This window comes from Pelophylax lessonae (assembly GCF_965119305.1).
Source record: "Pelophylax lessonae genome assembly, chromosome: 6".
Taxonomy (NCBI): domain Eukaryota; kingdom Metazoa; phylum Chordata; class Amphibia; order Anura; family Ranidae; genus Pelophylax; species Pelophylax lessonae.
Window position 1 is genome coordinate 261,685,551 of NC_138773.1, and position 22,566 is coordinate 261,708,116.

The 22,566-nt window shown below is 41.7% G+C and overlaps 1 protein-coding gene across 3 annotated transcripts in view; it reads right to left on the reverse strand.

Annotated features, from left to right (window-relative positions):
- LOC309557913 (sodium channel protein type 2 subunit alpha-like) overlaps positions 1–22,566 on the reverse strand; it is a 244,726-nt gene that overhangs the window by 8,639 nt on the left and 213,521 nt on the right. For all 3 annotated transcript variants that reach the window (XM_082260781.1, XM_082260780.1, XM_082260782.1), the window contains 4 exons: positions 21,360–21,641; positions 15,161–15,214; positions 7,768–7,909; positions 5,168–5,268 (listed from right to left, as the gene is read on the reverse strand). In XM_082260781.1, coding sequence (XP_082116907.1) covers positions 5,168–5,268; positions 7,768–7,909; positions 15,161–15,214; positions 21,360–21,641 — 579 coding nt within the window. The remainder of the gene's footprint in view (positions 1–5,167; positions 5,269–7,767; positions 7,910–15,160; positions 15,215–21,359; positions 21,642–22,566) is intronic.

Here is a 22,566-nt window from a genome sequence, read left to right on the forward strand (position 1 = left end):
CACAGGATGTTTATTTAACTCTCTTAGGCACAGTTCACGTTGGTGCGATGTGGGAACCCCTGCGAATCCACTGCGGGTTCCCGCATCGCACCCAACTCACAGGCAGTTCACACTGCTGGGAGTGTCAATACCAAGGTAATGACACCCCCAGATCGGTTGGCATATTTCAGTGCAAACCTTGAATTCAGACAGGAATTGGATCGCATTGGTGTGAACACCTATGTGATCCGATTCTGGTGCGGACCAAAAAAAAGGGTCCTGCATTAGTTTGGTCCGAATGCGATGCAAATTCCGCCATGCAATCTGTATCCTCAATTCCACATACATCGTATGTGATTTGCATAGCAGCGCGGTGCGAATAACATGCAATGTCTTCCATCGCACCAGTGTGAACCCAGCCTTAGAAACAAACAGAGTTTTTGCAGGAAAAAATGTCTGATGCCTGTAAAAGTGTCTAAAGCTTTTACAAGCTTTTAGGAGCTTTTACAGGTTTCAAGTTCTTGGGTGTTAATTCATTTCATTTGCCAAAATAAATAATTTATTCTGCCCATTAAAATGTATTAATGCCTTCCCATCTTAATTCTCCTCCTCCTAATTTACCGGCATACGCATCCAAATGGGCCAAAGAGCTTTGAATGCAGTTAGAGCAAGCAATTTGGCATGGTCTCTGAGCAGAGACTAAATCCTCCTCCTAAAACATGCTAGCAGTTGAGACTAACTATAAGGCTCTATTACATTGGTACTTGGCCCTGGCAAGAATCACAAAATGATCTTCTAACTACCCCCCAGTGTGTTTTTTCATGGCTGTGGTGAGTTGGGTACACATGCTCATGTCTGGTGAACTTGTCTGGTCGTGTGGCGGTTCTGGGTTGAGATCTTTAAGATGGCCTCAACTTTGCTGAACCAAAATCTGGAAACTAACCTAGGAATTGCTCTACTGAACCATTAAACTCTTGATTCTACTAGAGCTTAGACAAAATTTTTACAGCAACTAATGACAGCCTCTAAACAAACTATAGCGAGGGCCTGGAGGACCGAGACACTTTGTATGCTTGAGACCAAAAATAGGATGACCCAAGCCATGATTCATAGTAAAGCTACTATTCTGGACACAATCACCAAACGCCATAAAGTTTCGCAGCCATGGGTCCATCACGTTATACCACCTGGCATTGGCTCCTCTCTTCCTGAGCCTTGACACTTTGGAGTATGTTGAGGCTGTTGCACTGGAATGTGGTTCCGTTTGAGTGTCTGACCTCCTCCTTCTTCTCCCTTTTATTTCTTTTTTTCTCGCCTTTTCCATTTCCAGTTTTCTGTCTGTCTTTTATCTTCTTCTCCATGATTTCTTGAAGTATGTTGTTAGGGTTTTTTTCCCTGGGACTCATTTTTTCCATATGTCACTGGTTATTCCTCTTGCGTTATATTTCTAACTACATGTTTGTCTGTAATGCATGTAATGATGGGCCCCTGTCCTTTCCCTATTAAAGACTAGCTGTTTCTTTATAAGACAACATTATTCTCTTAGCCAATTTTTTTCAATTGTTGTTTCAATATTTATGGTCTCCTATCTTTTATGACCACATGTGCATTGCTCGCTACTGTTATTATGTACATTCTGCAATGTTTTCAATAAAATATTAAACAAGAACTGAAATAATGCCTAAGCGCTAAACGTGCCTAGCGTTTAGGCATGTTTAGCAGCTTTTAGTAGTGTTAAGCATTTTTCCTGCCAAAACTCTGCTGCTCCTGGATGCAATTAGAGTGTTTTTTTTGTTTTTTTTGGCTCTAAAAGCCCCCGCAACTAAACACTGCTAAAATCTTATGTGCATGGACAAATAGGCTAACATGCAGGGGAGTTTGGAGGCAGGAAACAAAATGCCAAAAAGCCTTAGGGACAGCTGTAAAAATGTCCAATGTGTATGAGGCCCTATGCATATCAAGATTTAGCTTTCAATTCTGACTCGAGCAAATAAAAATGGACCTCTCTGTGGATATTAAAAAACAAATTATTGTGGCTCTGTAATCGGTAATACATCCTTGTTTTTTTTTTTTTTTTAACAAAGCCGCTTAAGTACCTAAATTTGGTAAATTCATCTTACCCCTCCAATCATAAGTTACTATCATAGTATGTGGCATATTAATTAATCTGGTTGCTCAATATAAAGTGATTATTCCCATCGAAAAAAAAATTGGTCATTTATCAAAGCATGTATGGCCTCCATTACAGAAAGATGAGGTGATAATCGTGTAGGGTGGGGGTGGAGAAAGGACAGTAAGTGAAAGTAAAACTGCAGCAGAGAAAAATCAGGTCCATCCTTTACTAGACAGGACTAGGATTTACCCCCTTAATGACCAGGCCCTATTTTGCGATTCGGCACTGTGTTATTTTAACCAACAATTGCGATGCTGTATCCAAATAAAATTGATGTCCTTTTTCCCCACAAATAGAGCTTTCTTTTGGTGGCATTTAAAAAAAAAAAAAAAAAAAACAATATTTTTCACATTCTGCTATATGACATCCTCAAAAAAAATTTTAAAATCACATTTTTTTTAACATTTTAGGCCAATTTGTTTTTTGCTACATATTTTTGGTAAAAAAAAAATCACTATAAGCGGATTTTGATTGGTTTGCGCACACGTTATCGCGTCTACTAACTACGGGAAAGATTTATGTAATTTTATTGTTTTTTTTTTTTACTAATAATGGTGGCGATTTTTTGCGGGACTGCGACATTGCGGCAGACAGATCTGACCCCTGACTGATATTTGACACTTTTGGGGGGACCAGTGACATTACTACAGTAATCAGTGCTAAAAATATGCACTGTTACTGTAATAATGACACTGGCAGGGAAGGGGTTAACATTGTGGGTGATCAAGAGGTTAAATGTGAGGCTAGGGGAGTGATTCTAACTGTGGAAAGGTGGGGCTTCTGAAATGATTATAGAGACATGTGATCCTATATAGAAGGATCACTAGGGGTCTATGGTCATTGCAGGGAGGAGAACGGTCAACTGTGTTTACAACAGCTGACCGTTCTTCTCTCTTAGCGGGGAACAATTGTGGATTTCAGGCTGCAATCAGAGCCACCTGACACACGCATCGGCTTCCCTGCTGACGAGTGGGGGAGGAAGAGCGCCTAGCCTCCTGAGAGCAAGCGACGTATACCTATGACGCTTTGCCCAGGAGCGGCTGCCTGTCGCAGTATATCTGCGGTCGTAAAGTGGTTAACCACTTAAGCCCCGGAGGATTTGGCTGCTAAACGACCAGAGGGCATTTTGCGATTCGGCACTGCGTGAATTTAACGGACAATTGCGCGGTCGTGCGACGCTGTACCGAAACGAATTTGGCGTCCTTTTTTTCCCACAAACAGAGCTTTCTTTTGGTGGTATTTGATCACCTGTGCGATTTTTTGATCACGCGCTATAAACAAAAAAAGAGCGTAAATTTTGCAAAAATAGCAATATTTTTCCCTTTTTTTTATATGAAATTCCCCCAAAAAAAAATGTAAAAATCAAAATTTTTTAATATTTTCGGCCAATTTGTTTTATGCTACCTATGTTTGGTAAAAAAAAATCGCAAAAAGCGTATTTTGATTGGTTTGCGCAAAAGTTATTGCGTTTACTAACAAAGGGAAAGATTTTTGTCATTTTTGTTGTTTTTTTTTTTAACGCGTAATGGCGGCGATCTGCGATTTTTTTTGCGGTACTGCGACATTGCGGCGGACAGATCGGACCCTTGACTGACATTTTTGACACTTTTGGGGTTACCAGTGACATTTCTACAGTAATCAGTGCTATACATATGCACTGTTACTGTAAAAATGCACTGGTAGTGAAGGGGTTAACTTTATTTGAGAGGGAGGGGCTGTGTGTGTCCCTAGGGGCGTGATTCTAACTGTGATTGGCTGTGGCTTCAACTGTATGCAGAGTGATCAATGGATCTACATAGTAGATCCATGTGATCAGCTCTCATACAGAGAGGAGAATGACAGGCAGCTTGTTTACACAAGCTGCCTGACTATCTCCCTCTCCCCCGCCGATCGCAGAGTGGCCGGCGGCGATCGGGTCCGCCGGTCACACGCGCGGGGGGGTCCGTGACCACGCGGGAGCGGGAGCGCGCCTCCGGCGGCGCGCGCTCGCTCCCTAAACCCTCACAGGCGAGCGACGTAGACCTACGTCACTTTGCCTGTGAGGGGCTGACCGCCGCCGTAGATAGTCGTGCGGCGGTCGGCAAGTGGTTAATCATGTAGCTTTACTTACTTTGAACCTGGCCATATTAGAGGTAAGAGGTCACTTGATGTCTGATTTAGCCCATTCCTAAAGTAGAACTAAACTTTTTCCTTTCTTCATTTTGGATAGGGGGGTAAAACCCCTATCCATTTTTTTTGCTACCTGCATCCGATTGGAGAAATTTCTCTTCACTTCCTGTCCCAGAGCCAAAACAGGAAGTGCGAGGAAATCCCCTGAAAGTGAGGGGATCCCTGGCTGTCACCAGGGTCACCAGAGCTAATGTCCATTATTGGAAGAGTCCCCCTTTATCCATGTTCTGGTGACAACCTAAATGTGGGATTTTTTTCACTTTCACTCTTAATGATAACCATAAACAGGACAAAAGGAGAAGGTGAATCTCCCCAATGAGGGCATATAGCGCAATAAAGACCTAACGGGTGTTCAGAACACCGTGTTCTTATCCCACTCTGTCCACAGCAATAAAAAAAAAAGGTTTCCCTTTGGTTATAGTTTAAAAAGCAATTGATATAATATTTATGCTAAAATATACATCATACAATACAAATTTTGCTGTTTTGGTGTAACAGAAGTAATTTACCGCAATGCCGATAGGCCCTTCCGAACCTACTGGTGCCATATTAGTGTATTTCTTTTCATAAGCCCATATCCAATTCATGAAAAGCCAGAATACTAATGCTGTTATATGAAATGAGGAATCTCTGGTGTCCCTCCAGACAAAAATGTTACTGCTCGATTTGCAGAAAGAAAATCAAAATTAATCGTCCTCATAAGTACACTGTATTTCCCTTGAAAGCTCACGGCTCTTACAGATTCAAACCCAGAACAGAAACTTAGCAGGATAATAAACCTGTATCACAGCTGAGCATCGTTGAGAGATTTGGGGATTGCAACACTGATGAAGTTAATAAGCCTACCTTAGGTCGTGGGATTGGCTTTTGAGGCTTTTTGGACCCAAGTTTCTTCATTGCATTGTAATACTTCTTCTGTTCCTCGGTCATGAAGATATCTTGTCCCCCTAAGTGCAATATGGAATAGAAATAAATCATAATGCAGAAAAGCGTACGGACAAACTAGTTTAACAATACATTTTTTGGAGAAAGCCCAATCTGCCTCCCTGAACTATGTGCAGAGGGGAAAAAAAAAAGAAAATACAAGTTATCAACAGTCGTTTTTCATTTCCTTGTCAAGTAAGACTGACTGAACATTTTGGGTTTGATTTATTAAAGGAACAGCAACTGTTCACTTACAAAGCTGAATGTTCACTTAGTTTAGTGAATAAGTTAATGCTTTTTATGCACCACTTTTGAGTGTGAACTGGCCCTCAATAAATCAAACCCCAGTGTATATTTTTTTTGCAGACAAATATATGCAGCTAAAAAGGTTGCATAGTATAAACCTAATGGACACAACAAGAGGTCTATTTATAAAACATGTACTGTGCGAATGTCTCAAGCATTCATTCAAACATCATGAAAATCTTTGTATTGTGCCTAATATGTGCATTTCCCGTGATCTTGGCTACATCTATTACTGTTAGCAAAGATGAGAAAATTATTTAAAAAATCTAGCTATGAACCGCAGCCTGTAAACTGGGCTACAGGAGAGCTGAAGATATAGGCTTTACTTGAGGGAAACTTCAGATTGGTGTATTGTGTAATGAACTCCTCATTCTAGCTATGCAAGAATTGTATTGCATTTTCCTCGGAACCCATTTCAAGCCACCAGATCTCATTGAAGTTCATAAAAAATAAATAAATTCTGCAACTAAAAAATGTGCTGTGCAAATGTTTCAAGCGTTCACACAGCTGTCACATATATACCCTGTATTGTGCCTAATATGTGTACTTAAAGCGGAGTTCCGGCCTCAAAATCGATAAAATCGATTTTGGGCCATCCGCTTGCTAAGGGGAACCTGAAGGAGAAATGGATAGTGCCGATTTTTTTTTTTGGTCACTTACCTTATTATAGAAGAAAATATACTCGCCTTCCTTCCACTTCCTCCCTCTGCAGCCGCGGCCCGGCCGTCTCTTCCGGTTTGCAATGATTCCTGGGAGCTGAACGTCATCGCTCCCAGGAATCAATGCACCTGCACTGGCCCTGCTCATCACTTCCGGCGCAGGCACGGCATTCACTGCTAAACAGCTTCTGGGGATCCCGTGCCTGCACCGGAAGTGACGAGCGGGGCCGGTGCAGTGCATTGTGGGACTCCAACGTCACGGAAGAGGACACAAAGAGGGATGCTGCGGCTTCAGCTGCCCACACCTGAGATGGCAGCACTGGAGAAGAAATTTTCAAGGTAAGTATTTCTTCTTACAGGTAAGTGCGACCTGGGACAGTTCAGAGGCTATCCTTTATGGAATGTACTAGCCCTGACTGTCTATTTTTAGCTCAAATTGACCCCCGAGGCCGGAACTCCGCTTTAATGATTTTGCACTCCATCTAGTGGCCAACTGGCCATAATTTCATAATGTAGTATTTTCTTGAAATCCTACATTCAGGAAAGTACCACATTATGGCCACCTAGATGGAGTGCAAAATCATTAAATACACATATTAGGCACAATACAGGGATTATATGTGACAGCTGTGTGAATGCTTGAAACATTTGCACAGCACATTTTTTAGCTGCAGAATTTTTTTTATGAACTTCAATGAGATCTGATGGCTTGAAATGGGTTTGGAGGAAAATGCAATACAATTCTTTCATAGCTAGAATGAGGAGTTCTACAATACACCAATCTGAAGTTTCCCTCAAGTAAAGCCTATATCTTCAGCTCTCCTGTAGCCCAGTTTACAGGCTGTGGTTCATAGCTAGATTTTTTAAATAATTTGCTCATCTTTGCTGACAGTAATAGATGTAGCCATATGACCCCAATGAATAATAAACCAGAGAGTCGCATTGCACAAAAGCTCAAGAGACACAGCCGTAAGGAAAATGACAGACTACTCTGCACATGATTGGTGAAAACTCCTCACGACACATCTTCACCGTGCACAGCATTAATAGATTGGCACTGGAGGTGATAATGCCTTAAAGTCCAACTCTACCTTTTCTAGATGTGTTCAAGCTAATTACGTAATGCTGCAGGGTCCTTTTCTTTTTTGCCTCCCCTCTGAGTATGGAGCTCCTCACTGATGGAGAAGACATCAGCACCGCTATCTGCATTAGTATGCTCTAAATGAAAGACACATAGTAATGCTCCTCAGGGGTGGGCCCCCTGACACCCCCCACTCACAGTATGTCCTCATTATCATTTAGTAACACTAGGTATCAATAAACATGGAAGACTGAGGACATCTTGTATCAGAAAGTGGTACTGCAGGGGACAGCCCTGGACTGAAAAGCAATATTGCAGTCTCAGCTGCTTTTTTAACACTGCCTGTCAAAACTTAAAACATTAGTATGGATTTGGGCTTTAACTGACTAATTTGTCTTAAAGTATATACATACATACAGTATAGACAGTATATCCTTCCTTCCTACCAGTCAACAATAGAAATTCAAATTTGATACTTATCTTCTTTTTCTGCTGATTGAAGTTATCTATAATAACACCAATGAAGAGGTTCAAGGTGAAAAAGGATCCAAATATAATAAAGATTACAAAGTATATATACATGTATAGATTGTCTTCATAGTTGGGTTGTTGATATAGCTATGTAAAAAGAAAAACAACAGATTAGTATTAATTAAACAGTGGTTCCCTGTTTGCATCCTTTGCGCTCCAGGCACACTAGTGTTTTTCATAAGCTTAAAAAAAGCTAGACAAAATGCTGGATGAAAAATTCTGACAATAGCAGCTGTTTTAGTAGCATTTAGAAGTGGTTAGGAGCATTCAGCTTTTTTTTGTTCTGCTGGAAAAACATTCCAAGAAACTCTACAAAAGAAGCTGAAACTCAAAAAATGCTAAAAGCCTAATGTAGTGTGCATGGACACAAAGCATATCTCTATTTAGCTTCTAGGAGCAGAAAAAAAGTGCTAATAACAGCTACTATGAGCTTAAAAAAATGCTAGTGTGCATGGAGCCTTACCTGTTCTCAAATCACACCAACTATGCATGTTTTACAACTAACATCACATAAGAATTAAGATGCCAGCCATGTTACCTCTGCAGATATCTACAAAACATGAAGGGCCCCTTTGGGCCTTAATGAAAGAAAGCCCAGAATGATTGAAGTAAAGTATATTTATAAGTTTGATCTTTATGGTCTATGCACACTGGACTTAAAAAAATTTCTTTTGGCAAAAAAAGCGCTCATATAGAGTGTTTTTTGTACAGGCGTTTTTTGTACATTTAGCTTTTTTTTCTGCCATAAAACCAGTGTTGGGGGTGACTAGTTACAAAGTAACTGATTACAGTAACTACATTACTTTTTTTGGTAACAAAGTAATGTAACTAGTTACAATACTAATATTGGTAACTACACTACTTTACTAGGCTATAGGAGGTAACTACACTACTTTACTAGACTATAGGAATGCGCTTTCCTGCGTTACCCAAGCCGTGCGATACAATCGTTATTTCGAAGAATAGAGAGGGATGAAGTTTATGACTTTTTGTTGCACTTTATGTTTTATTCTGTTTTTTCAGGTTTTGTTCTCATGTTTCCCAAAGCCTGTGTTTATACAATAAACTCTATGCAGAAAGAGTGTCATGTATCTTCTTCTACACGGTCAATTAAGAAAGAGTAAAGTAAAGTAATAAGTAGTGAAGTTACTTTTCAAATGCAGTAACTAGTAAAGTAATCTCATTACAATATACACAAGTAACTAGTTAAATTTTTGAGTAACTACCCCAACACTGCATAAAACATATAAACACAAACCAGAAGGGTTTTGTTTTCTGCCTCATAACCCTAAGCCTAAAATATGCCTCTAAATGTCCTAATGTGCATGGACACATAGGATAACATTGAGCCACTTCTACAGGCAAAATGCAAAACTCCTATAGAAGCAGCGATTTTTAAGCCCAGTATGCATGAACCCTAACCTGTAAAACTGTTGCAGAGAGAGGGGTGATGTATTGGCCATTCCTGTCTAAGAGGTGAGGATTGAGGAGTACTACTTAAGATGCTGTAGGATCCACTAACCTTACAGTCTCCTGGCAGTATCACACCCTTCCCCACCTATGTAGTTTCTTTTCATGGCTTTATTGGTGTGTTTTTACCTTGCCAGCATTTAAACGCATATGTTTTATACCCTTTGGTCCTTTGGCCTGATATCTGACGAAGACTAACAAAGGTTCTTAAGCAATACCATGGACAGCAAGGAAAGCAAACAAATAGTTCCTTCAACAAAATCAAGCCAAACCTTTTACTGGGAGCTCAGATGACTAGGTTGAAGCTGACTTTTTTGGACATACAAGGCGAAGAACCAGTTCATTAATTAAAAAACAATTATGCTTGGAAATGTTGAAGGGAGAAGGGGAAGACAATCGCCAGCAAGGAAATGGATGGGCACAGTCACGTAAATTGTGAACATGCCATTGGGACTTAAGAACCAAACAGAATGTGATATATCATTCTGGAGGAAAGCTATCCCTGCAGTTGTCAGAAGTCAACATCAACTTGATAGTACTTATTTAAAAAAAAAAGAGTTAATCACTGACTGCCATGGGTTTTGTTCAAATGATATTATCACTGTTTATTGTGTTAATTTAAAAAAATGTGTTTTTTAACCCCCAGAAAGTTGTGGCTCTCTTATTTCAGCATAATTGGTTTCAGAGTCTTTATTGGACAAGGTGCTCTTGGATTAATGGTATAGTTCCTGTTCATGGCTATGCCTACCAGCAGACATAAACTGTTGTTGGACATGAGAACACATATTGGAAGCATTGTTATAAAATAAAGAATATAAACTGACCTGAAACATGAGTGAGAAACGAATACAATGGTGAAGAGGTAAATCTAAAAGTGCACAACGAGTGACCTTCCACAGTAGCTCATACAATCTGTTATAGATTATGTTTTATGATGTTGACAGAAATTAATATTTTAAGTTTCCTTTGGTTCATTGGTTTGTTTGTTTTGTTTATCAAGCTGGATGAATAAGTGTTGGAGGACATCATTACTTGGTATTTTCAAAAGTGTTCGTCACATTTTATTTTGCCTAGTAACCCCCTTAAAGTGCAACCCTCTGGCTCCTCCCTTTTATGAGAGTAAGAGAACTGCAAGATGGTCAGACAAAGGTAAGTTTTGCCTTTTCTGCAATCTGCTTTCAGTCTGTCATATAAGGGTTGGGTTTCTAAAGGCAAATCCATTTTACTACTGTAAGTGCACTTGGAAGTGAAAGCTAGGCCTTAGCTTCTGCCCAGATCAAGGCCTCAACAAGTTTGAGGTCGTAAAAGATCTTCATCTCTTTGCCAGAAGCCTGACGTATAAATACTTATTCGACAAAGACAAATATAAAGTTAATACACGGGACGAAGATCTCTACAAAGGCTTCAAAGCACAGGACTTTAGGAATCTAAAAACCCTTATGCAACTTTTACAAGAAAACGAGGAAATGGAAGACGATGATTCCTCGTCCTCGGAGTCTGACTCTGACGGCGAGGATAATCATGCACCGAACCCTCGAAAATTTAGGGCGAAATCCACCAAATTCCCCAAACTTCAAACATGCCCAGCAGTCTGGGCTTTCCTCAAACAAAGCCAACGGGACATAGACAACTTGGCGGTCCCCATCATTGGGACCTCCAATTTGTCTGTCTCCCAAAAACGTGCTTTGGATGGTCTTGTCCATAACGACCACATTGTCATCAAACCCTCTGACAAGGACGGCAATGTGGTCGTTATGGACAGGTATCAATACGAGAATATGTGCATGGACATACTTACCAATGCAGATTGGTATGTCCCGGTACCACAGGAGAAAGTAGAGGAATTTAAGATCGAGCTTAAAACTATCTTGATGAATGCTCTATATACACACATCATAGATCAGGAGACATATGAATTTCTCAATGTTAAGTGGCCTATTCTTCCCACGTTCTATTCCTTGCCCAAAGTGCACAAATCATTGGATAGACCCCCCGGTCGCCCCATCGTCTCGGGGATGGGTTCAATAACAGAACCAGCCAGCCAATTTGTCGATGACCAGCTTCGTCCACATGTGATACGTCTTCCCTCCTACCTCAAGGACACACTAGAATTGCTTCGAGTTGTGGAAGGGCTAATGGTGCCGGCGGGTTCCCTGCTGGTCACCTTAGATATCGAAGCACTATATTCAAGTATTCCCCATGATCGAGGTTTGGAGGTGATTACTACTTTTTTAAAGGAACAAACCCACAAAAAATGGCAATTGGCTGAGTTCACTCTTCAGTTGTTGAACCACATCCTTAGGACTAATGTTTTCACCTTCGCTGGTACCACATTCCTCCAGGTACAGGGGGTGGCGATGGGGACCTCGTGTGCCCCATCGTACGCCAACCTGTACCTGGGGGGATGGGAGAGAGAGCTGTTCGCCGACGATTCCGCCTCAATGTATCTGCGCCACTTGGTCCTGTGGCGCAGATACATTGATGATGTTATCGTCGTGTGGACAGGCTCACCAAATGAACTTTCGGAATTCATAAAATATATTTCCAACAATAACTTCAATCTCAAGTTCACATACCATTTTGACTATGTTCAAGTGCCATTCCTGGACACCATGGTGTTTCTTGACCCTGATGGTAGTATGTATACTTCCCTGTACCGTAAAAGTACGGCGGGAAACACCATACTACACTATACAAGTGGCCATCCACGCTCTTTAGTTTCGAGTATTCCATACTCCCAATACCTCAGGATACGACGAAACTGCACTTTAGATGCGGATTTCAAACGTGAAGCTAAGGCCCTGCAACTACGCCTATTGGAACGGGGCTATACAAAAAGTATCCTAAAGAAAGCGTATAATAGGGCCAACAATCAAAAAAGAGAGGGTCTAATTTTTGGGCCTCGCAAACAAAAAACTTCAAATACCACCAAGATGATAACCAGGTTCAACCAACACCATCAGAGCTTAAGAGGTGTTCTGGCAAAAAACTGGCACTTTCTTACAGATGATATCATCATCTCAAAATATGTCAAACCCTACCCTGAGGTGGTCTACCGCAAGGCGGGCTCCCTCAGGGATAGATTAGTGCATAGTCACTATTCAGGGCCAGCGGAGGTGGAATCAGGTGCTACGGGGGGGTGTGGAACCTTCCGATGCGGGAAGTGTGATGAGTGCCCCTGGGTCAGAGAGGGTTACCTTCTGCCTCTCCACCGGGGGGGTACACTCAAGCCTAGGTTCTATGCCACGTGCTCTACGGAGGGGGTTGTATATTTGGCTACCTGTATATGTGGGGCCTTTTACGTCGGCAAGACGAAAAGGCCCTTTGCCCGGCGTATACACGACCACCTGTATTACATTGATACGGGCATGATGTACACCCCCATTTGTAAGCACGTCGGCATACACCACAAGTTTGATCCTTACACTATACTTTTCTCCGTATTGGAAGTAATCAAACAGAACCCACGGGGTGGTAATTTTGATAATAATATACTCAAAAACGAAGTTAAGTGGATCTATAGGCTTCAGGCCACAAAATCCCCCGGTTTAAATACCGCCATATCCTACAAACCCTTTCTGGAATAGAACGGTTGCATTTAGCTCCTCCCTTTATAGGTTCACTCTTTGATCCCCTAGCTTCTCCTTCCCCTTTTGCTTCTTTTCTTTTCCTTTTATTTCTGCTATTTTCTTCATGTATTCCCAGTCGCTGTCCTTTTGCGACTATTGCATTGGATGTTTTTTGATATAACTATATGTGCATTATTTTCACCCTGACACAGCCCCCTCTTCTCAGGGATATGTCTAGGGTGCTGAAAATTGGAAGTCTTTTATTGCTGGTTGTATTTAGATATTCTTTTCTTCTTTGATGTAAAACTGTTTACTGCACTCTGTTTGTTAACGTGCCTATTTGGTTTGCCGGTACCTGTGATGTCCCTTTGGCCCTCGGCCAGTGCTCGGGCGCCAAGCCAGGGGCTAGGGGGGTTAATCAGCGGAATCTCCCGCTCCTCCCCCTGAGGCTCCCGCATCCGCCCTCCCGAGGGACGGATGTTTCTGGCCGGACATAGGCGCTCCCCGCGCATGCGCGGCGTGCGCTCGTCCGGCCACTAGTTGGCGCCCGCACCGGAAGTGACCTATAGGCCGGTTATGGCCGTGTCACTTCCGGTGGGACCGGACTATTTAAGGACCTACGGCGGCGCAGTACGATCAGGTCATCACTACCTGACGCTGCGGTGTGCGGGACGGATGCAACTTAGATCTGACTTTCGGGTAAGTTCTGCCTGTTGGCGGGAGTACTCTTCCTATCGATCCCTTTTTTATCCTTCTTGACCACCCAGCCCTAATCACGGGCCCTTCTTTTTGCTTCTTAGCTCTTATGGTCTTTTCACTTTGCATGTTTGATCACCTGGCAATCTCCTCCAGGTCATCAATCACTATTACTTAGGTGTTCACTGGAGATTCAGATACCTCATACATTATTACTACCACCTATCTGCACTTTCCATTTTATCACCCTCCTCCCCTCCTTGTTCCTTCCCTATGATGTCCCCATCACTTATTGGGGACTACTTATACACTCTTTGTTTTCTTCTCTTCTTCTCCCCTTCATTTTTCAGCTCATCATGGTTTCTCCTGCACTTTTCCAGCATATAGTGGTTGCTGCATGAGGTTCTTTTTTTTTTTTTTACACTCATTTCGGGACGCTTGGTCCTCCCCTTTTGTGGTTTCCTCTGCAGGCTTTAGTACTCCCTCCTTGTAAGAGGAGTATTCATTACCCTTTGCCTATTTGGCTTAATGTGCAATATGCTTGATCATTTTCAATTTCTAATTAGGTTGTAACCTATCCCTTTCCCCTTTCAGAGGCTGGAATTTTTTATCCTGCTCTGCTGCAATCGATAAATTACCCGACTGTTTTGTCCCAGCCCGGTCCAGCATTGGCTGGCCTATCAGGGCACTCACTACCCCGCATCCATTTTAGGACCTGGGGGAAGGGTCCGGCACCAAGTTATACGCACGTCCAGTTATGCAGTCTACAGTTATTTCTCTTTTGTGTATTACGTGTTGGTAAGTTGTTTATACCTATTTGTATGTTCATGCCTTAAACAATAATGCATTGTTTTGTAATTCATGCGTTTACATGCGCATAATGAATACTACTAATATTTCTATTTATTAGTGTTTAGAACCTTTGCGAGAGGTCACAAGTCACTTGGTCCCTGACGAAGCCATTGAATTGGCGAAACATGTAGGACCCCGATGACCCCCTGCATCTCCTCGGTTTACACGAACGTAGTATTCATATGTACTTTTACTGTAATCTCTGTCGATGAATTTTGACCATGAACTTTTGGATACATATCCTGTATCTTTTTAATTCACAATGTTAATTAATAAATTTCAATAAATAATTTTAACCCAATTTTTGTTTGCTCTGTCTGTGCCATAACCTTACACCTATAAAGTCCCATCATTTGGTGGTTTCATGGCTGGTTTTCCAGTCCACTGAACACCAGTTTCTGCTTTTACATGCAGTTACTGAAGATCTGAGGGAAAGATCTGAAACCAGCGGAAGCTCTGCTGATTTATCTTCCTTGCATGTCCTCCTCAGATCTAGTGCAACTGCACTTCCAAGTGCACTTGCAGTGCATTTTTAGTGTGCAGTGGATTTGCCTTTGGTAAATAAACCCCATAGTTCTGTTGAAGTAGCTTGTTTACTTACTGCAAACTAAAGCTAAATTAAACCATGATGATCAAAGTATGGGGCCAGGTATTTTACCCAATGAATATTGCTGCTGAAGGTCTAGGCACACATAAAAAGATGTCAGGATTGGAATAACGTACACCAACTAAACCAAGGGTTGATACTCACAGCTCTTGAATCAACAGCTGCATACATGATAGGCATCCATCCCTTAAACGTAGCCTTTAAGAAAACAGATGTATACATTACTGGTTAAAAGATATTATGGATTCAAATCACAGCATCAAATACTACAGTATCCATACAGACCATAGGCTCAATTTACAAGGCTAACTCACTGGAAAAAGGAGCCTTTTTAAAAGAAAAAAGTTAAAGCCATTGTTTGGAGCCTATTTTTATTAAAGTTGAAGTGTCTTTGTTTTGGTGATTTATCACTTTTACTTGTATGTAAAAAAAGGGGTTGGGTTGAACGGAAAAAAAAAAACCTGTCAGCTCCGGTCGGATTAGCTGTTCTAACTATCCAAAGTTAGTACAGCGAACTCCCCCGCTGAGCTCTTGTGTTCTGACAGGGGGGCGGCCCTACAGCCGGAACACTCCGATCAGCGTACTCAGCCATTGGCTGAGAACGCTGATCGGGAACCTGTCAGCTGCTGGGTTTCCAGCATGCTCGTCCAACAGAAGCCAGGAAAACGGCCAGCTTCTGTTGGACCGGCTGGCATACACACAAGCCGAATATCAGCCAGTTTTTTTAACCAGCCGATGTCGCCCGGCATTTGGCCCATGTGTATGGGGCTTAGGTATATAGTGTGCTATTGCAATAGTATGCTATTACTTAAAATTCTATTAACCTGTTTCTTCTTGGCTTGATTCTTTGAAACACTAGCCTGGAACAAGCATATAGATCAGGAAAATCAGAGTGAATTTAGAACTCTTGATCTGCACGCTTGTTCTTGTTAGAGACAGCAGAAGTATTAAGCTATGCAATGGCTAAGCAACTAGCATTTTTAGAAGGGTATATTAGCAAGGAAAGCCACCATCTTCTCTCAGTACAGGTTTAGTTTAAGCTGGAACATATGTTATAATCTGTACAATTGCCTTTAGATTTAGCACCAGCTGAGTAGTGCGGGGGCTAGTTATAAAATACATAATAGAAAAGCTGTTTCATTGCTTTCTTCTACCTTAGCTTACTAATGAATGTATTATGTTGATGCATTTATATTTATTGTGAATAGATTCAGCGTTCTATACTCTATATGATTTTTTTTTTCAAAGGAGTTGTAAAGTCAGAAGGTTTTTTTTTTATCTTAGTGCATTCTATGCAATAACATAAATAGTCTTCTGTGTGTAACAGCCTCCCCAGCACCCCCTAACCTTACCTGTACCCCCTCTCTATCTAGTGATGTCTACGAGTCCCTTGGCCATCTGGGACTCCCCCTCCTGACTGGCTGAGACACAGCCGCTGTGCCATTGGCAACCGCGGCTGTCAATCAAAACCAGTTAGCCAACCAGGAGAGAGGGGGGCAGGGCCAAATCGCAACTCTGTGTCTGAATAAACACACAGAGCTGCAGCTCAGCTTGGGTGCCTCCATAGCAAGCTGCTTGCTGTGGGGGTACTTAACAGGAGGGAGGGGGCAGGAGAGCCAAAGAGGGATCCGACAAGAGGAGGATCCAGGCTGCCCTGTGCAAAACCAACTGCACAGAAGAGGTAAGCCCCCGTTCACACTGCGGCGACCTGTCAGGCGACCTGGTCGCCTGACAGTTCGCCGTAGGTAGCCTTCCACAGAGAAGCTGTGGACCCGTTCTAATAGGAGCGACACAAGTCGCTCCAACTTAGAAAAAGGGTCCGGAGCTTCTTTGGGGCGACCCGGAGCGACCTGCATTGACTTCAATGTTATGAAGTCCATGCCGGCCGCTCCGAGGTCGCGGTGCGAGCAGCGCGCCGCGACCTGCGAGGTCGCCCGGCAAAGTAGCGTCGCCCCAGTGTGAACGGGGCCTAAATATAACATGTTTGTTATTTAAAAAACAAAAAACGAGACTTTACAATCACTTAAAGGTAAGCCCTCGCAAACCAATTTGCTAGTAATGATTGCATACCCCAATCCACCAATGCATTTACAGGTTCCTGTCCTTTAGACCAGCCCTCAAATTTTCCACTCGCCTGCTCGCATTTTGCGAGTGGAAAATGATTGCGGGCGAGGACGAGAGAGGAGAGGAAGAGGAATCAGAGCGGGGATCGCTGCACTGTAACATCTTTCATTTGAATTGCCAGGTGCTTAGCTTCACACGTAGTCTTGCCTCCTGGCTCGGCTCCTTTGATAGACAGAACACCACCGGTACATGTGACATCTATCATAGGAGCCGAGCCAGGACTACGTGTTAAGATGAGCGCCCGGCAATTCAAATGAAAGATGTTACAGTGCTGCGATCCCCGCTCTGATTATCCGGCCGCCTTTCCTCTTCCTCTCTATTCTCCTGCACAGGTGAGGCTGCAATCCATATATATGGTCACATGGTTGGGGGGGTCTAATATTGGATTACAAGGCTCAGCATGTCTTATTTATGGTCACATGGTTGGGGGGGGGCATCTCCTATAGGACTACAAGGCTCAGCATTCCATATTTCTATTCACATGCCTAAGGGGGGGTCTCATATAGGACTACAAGGCACAGCATGTCCTATTTATGGTCACATGATGGGGGGGTCTCATATAGGACTACAAGGCACAGCATGTCTTATTTATGGTCACATAATGGGGGGGTCTCCTATAGGTGGGGCAACTGGTGGCGAGTAACCCTTAAGGCCTGGCTAGTAGCTCAGGACTTGAAATGTTGAGCCCTGCTTTAGACCACGTTTTTACGTTTTTTTTTTTCAGCTCGAAGCTCGACGCTCAGAAACACTCAACAAGCAAAATTATATCATTTCAATGGCCCCTGTTCTCATTTGAGCGTTTTGTCACCTGTAGCAAAATGCCTGTTGCTCAAAAAAGTACATGAGCTATTTTTTTAGGGATTTGAGTGTTTTTGTTCCCATAGAATGAATGGAAATGCAGCTTGAGCGTTTTTTCTATTTTGTCACGTGCTTTTCTGCTCAAACATCAGCTCTCCGCCCCTTTTTCAGCAGCACTCCACACCTTTTAGTTGAAAAACCCCTAAAAAAATGCCTTTAATATTTGCAAATGTGCTAAAAAAAAAAAAAGCTAAACAACGTCTGAAAATACTCAGCTAAGTGTGAATGTAGCCTTAAAGCGGAGTTCCAGCTGTTTCTGTGTTTATTAAAAGTCAGCCAACTACAAAGAATGTAGCTGCTGAATTTTAATAAACACCCTCACCTGTCCCACAATCCAGCGATGTGGCCGCCTGAAGCCTCTGTTCTCTCCTTCGCCTCTCCCTGGCGCTGGCATTACTAGTGTGGGCACCTGGCTGTGACAGCTTGCGGCTTCACAGCCTGGTTCGCACTGTGCATGCACGAGTCGCACTGCGCGTCCTGATTGACTGGGCAATCTTCTGGAACCCGTGACGTGTCCCAGAAGATTGCAGGAAGGGAGAGGGAGAGGAGAACTTCCACTCGAGCTGCCCAGGCCCCTTAAAGGATGTTCACTAGTGAAAGCAGAAGGGTATGGCTCTTCCCTTTGGAAGGCAGGTTGTGCTAAAGGAAGGAGGGGTAGACAATTACATATAGTACAAGTTCATTAAAAGTAACTTTGTGCTTTTAGTATATTGTTCCATTGCTTTTGGCCTTTGCCAGTTTTAGTTGAAAGGGATTACAGATCAATCAAATCTTTTGGTTTTGCTGTCCAAAACTCCTCATTTTCTTTTTTTTTTTAGGTGGGGGGAACTGAATTTCAACATTCCCAGAGGTCGGTAATGTCCCCCATGAACATTTTGAGAAGAGGGGATGTACAAATAAACTTGTTTTTTAACCTTGCATAAAGGACCGAATGGTAATTTTGCACATCTGAGAAAGGGATGCCTGGTGACAAAAAAACAGAGTTGATTTACTAAAACTGGAGCATACAAAATCTGGTGTGGCTGTGCATGGTAGCCAATCAGCTTCTAACATCAGTTTGTTCAGTTAAGCTTTGACAAAAAAACCTCGATTTGTTTCTAAGCAGAGCTGAACCAGATTTTGCACCCTCCAGTTTTAGTAAACCAACCCCAAAATGTACTCACTGCACTGGCAGAATAAGTAGTGGAAGGGTCTTCATGAAGTACCCTGCAAGGAGCATTTCTGAGAGTAAACTTTTGGGTTTGGTAACACAATGTGACTCTCTTTCAAGGCTAGATGCAAAAACCAAGCTCTTACTTAAAGCGGAGTTCCGGCCACAAAATCGTTACTTTAGATTTTGTGACATCCGCTTCCTTATTGTCACCTGTAAAAGAATTTGATATTCCGTTTTTTTTTTTTAACTTACCTTGTTTCAGAAGAAAATATACTCACCTTTCCTTCAACTTCCTCCCTCCTCGGCCGCGGCCCGCGCCGTCACTTCCTGTCCCGCAATGCATCCTGGGAGCTATTAGTCATCACTCTCAGGATGCAATGGGCAGTGACGAAGGCGGCTGGCCACTCCTCTCATCGCGTTATTTGCAAACAGGAAATAACGCAATGATAGGCGTCCCTATACTATGCCGATCGCATAGTACTGGGCATACGTGAGATTTTGCGCTGCATTCATCGGCCCCCTTCATCTAGAAAGAGGAAGCACGGCATATATTTGCACACATAGGCTTCGGGTGACCAGCAAAGATTTAATGATTGTCAATATATTATTTAAATGTATTAAACCAGATTAGCGGATGTATGAAGGGCGGTGGATAACTGTTTTGGGAAGTATTTAAAAAAAAAACGATACTGTGGCCGGAACTCCGATTTAAAATGCACGGGGGTATGGTCAGTAAAGTGCAGAGTATGCCTATTGCTTCTATTGCTCTTCTCCTTGGAGCAGCACTCCAAGGCCTGCCGTGTCTTCCAATGATGGTTTGGAGCAAATCATTTATGTTGTTGTATGTTGTTTAATATTTAAACAACCTTCAGCAACACCAATACAAGCATGTTTTTACATACAAGTAACAGAATATGAAAACCATGTTTGAACGCTCTTTTACAAATCAGTATTGTTTTATATATACAAACGTGTTGCATCTGTCATCTGCTTATGTAGTTCTTTACAATACTGCATTAGATAATTCACAGTAAACCATAAGCAGGAAATTAGCCCAAGGGCCCCATAGCTAATTAGACTTCCACAAAGCTTTGTACAGAGGTGATATAAAGGGAGACTTTGATTAATGAACTGTAGCCAGGTAGGTACTATGGGACTCTGTGCAAATTTCCTTTTAAGAGCAATTTGCTTAAAGGTGTAAAAATAAAGTTGATGTTGATATTCAATCGATGTGCTCGTTTTTTTTAAGCAAATGGACACATTTTTAATTTTTCTGTTTTTAATAAGCCTACTAGAGACTCAATCAGCTAAATCGAAAAGGGAATGTGAAAGCAAAAAGAAACAGTCTGCCTTATTCTGTATTATGAGCATTTAGCTGGTAAAAAAAGAAAAAAATGTAGTTTTGCCCACAGCCACCTTCCATATCAACAAACCCTAAAGTTTTAATTTATTTTAAGGCCTCATTTACACTGGGAGTTTAGCTACTGTGGATACGATTCTGGTGTTTTTGCGCTAACAGAAGGTGCAGGCGCACTGTCCAGCCTTACTGCCAATAGCTTGTGTAGCACAATTTCCAGTGTAGCACCCTTGTAAAACTATGAGAGCCTGAAAGCTTCTGCAGCTGGAAGACGCTGAACAATATACTTAGTGGCACGAACGTTTAGGGCAGAAGACCCAGGGACAAATGCATGTAACACAGACAGCTTGCAGCTTACCAGTCCTTCAGATTTGGTGGCTGAATTAATTTTCTTTTTCAATGTTTTCCCTCTACATTATTTTTACCTGGTGATCCTGACAGTAACACACTTCCTGTTCTAGGGTGACAACACTTACTCACTGAATTTTTGGAGGAGCAGTGTTGTCATGCTAATCTGCTTGCTCCGAAATTGAAACCACAACAAAACTCCCCTTCTCCTCATCCACATAACATGGGGGGGGGGGGGTTCTGTAGATCACAGAAAATAATTAGCAAAGGCCGATAACACTTTTTGAGATTTCAGTGCAGCTAGGACAATTCACACAGGAATTTACAAGCTCACTGTATTTCTGGCAGGATCGATAGGTATTTTTTTTTCTCTTATTGACCAGCCATATATTACAAAAAATGTTTAATGGTATATTTAACTGACTAAACAGAAAAATAAGAAAAAAGAATTCTTAGGGTTCACATACACTTTACAAAAAAAAAAAAAAGATCATGCTACCTACCACTTGAAGTAATGCAAGATATCCTGCTCCAACATTATCAAAGTTCACTTTGACATTCCTCCAGCGGGCACCTTTAGTGGTGTTACTGAGATTAGAGCATTCAGTGCGGTTGTCAACCTCAGTTGTAGGGAACATGACACCGGATGTAGTATTAACACAGTAGTAAAATTTACCCGCAAACAGGTTCACTCCCATAATGCTAAATATCAACCAGAATATAAGGCAGACCAGAAGCACATTCATGATGGAAGGTATGGCACCAATTAAAGCATTCACAACCACCTGAAAGGTCAGGAAATGGTAATAAATTAATGGTAATAAATTAATGGTAATAAATTAATGTATTAAATTAATGTATAAAACATGACATTAAAAGTTCAAAGAAAAAAAGACTTTCCAAAGTAAACTTTCCAAAGCTGCCCCTTATCTCAACCTCATACTAGATTTTTGCAATAAAAAGTATACTCAAACTGAAGGATAGCTTTGATTTTTAAAACACAGTTGATTCACTAAACCAAAAGTGCAAACTTTTGTAAGTAAAAAAAAAAAAAAATACAAAAAAAACTTACTCAAAGATAAAAAATTGCTCGCACCAAAAAAAGATGCAAAGCCGGGCACATTCCTATGTCCAGTGTTGGGGGTAACTAGTTACAAAGTAACTGATTACAGTAACTACATTACTTTTTTTGGTAACTAATTTGGTAATATTGGTAACTACACTACTTTACTAGGCTATAGGAGGTAACTACACTACTTTACTAGGCTATAGGAACGCGCTTTCCTGCGCTACCCAAGCCGTGCGATACAATCGTTATTTCGAAGAATAGAGAGGGATGAAGTTTATGACTTTTTGTTGCACTTTATGTTTTATTCTGTTTTTTCAGGTTTTGTTCTCGTGTTTCCCAAAGCCTGTGTTTATACAATAAACTCTATGCAGAAAGAGTGTCATGTATCTTCTTCTACACGGTCAATTAAGAAAGAGGAAAGTAAAGTAATAAGTAGGGAAGTTACTTTTCAAATGCAGTAACTAGTAAAGTAATCTCATTACAATTTACAGAAGTAACTAGTACCTAGTAACTAGTTAAATTTTTTGAGTAACTACCCCAACACTGCCTATGTCAGATATGAATTGTGCACAAATACTTTCCTATGCAATGTTGGAGGAAGAAGCAGCTTAGAAGGCTGGTAAGGTGAATATATGGGGGAC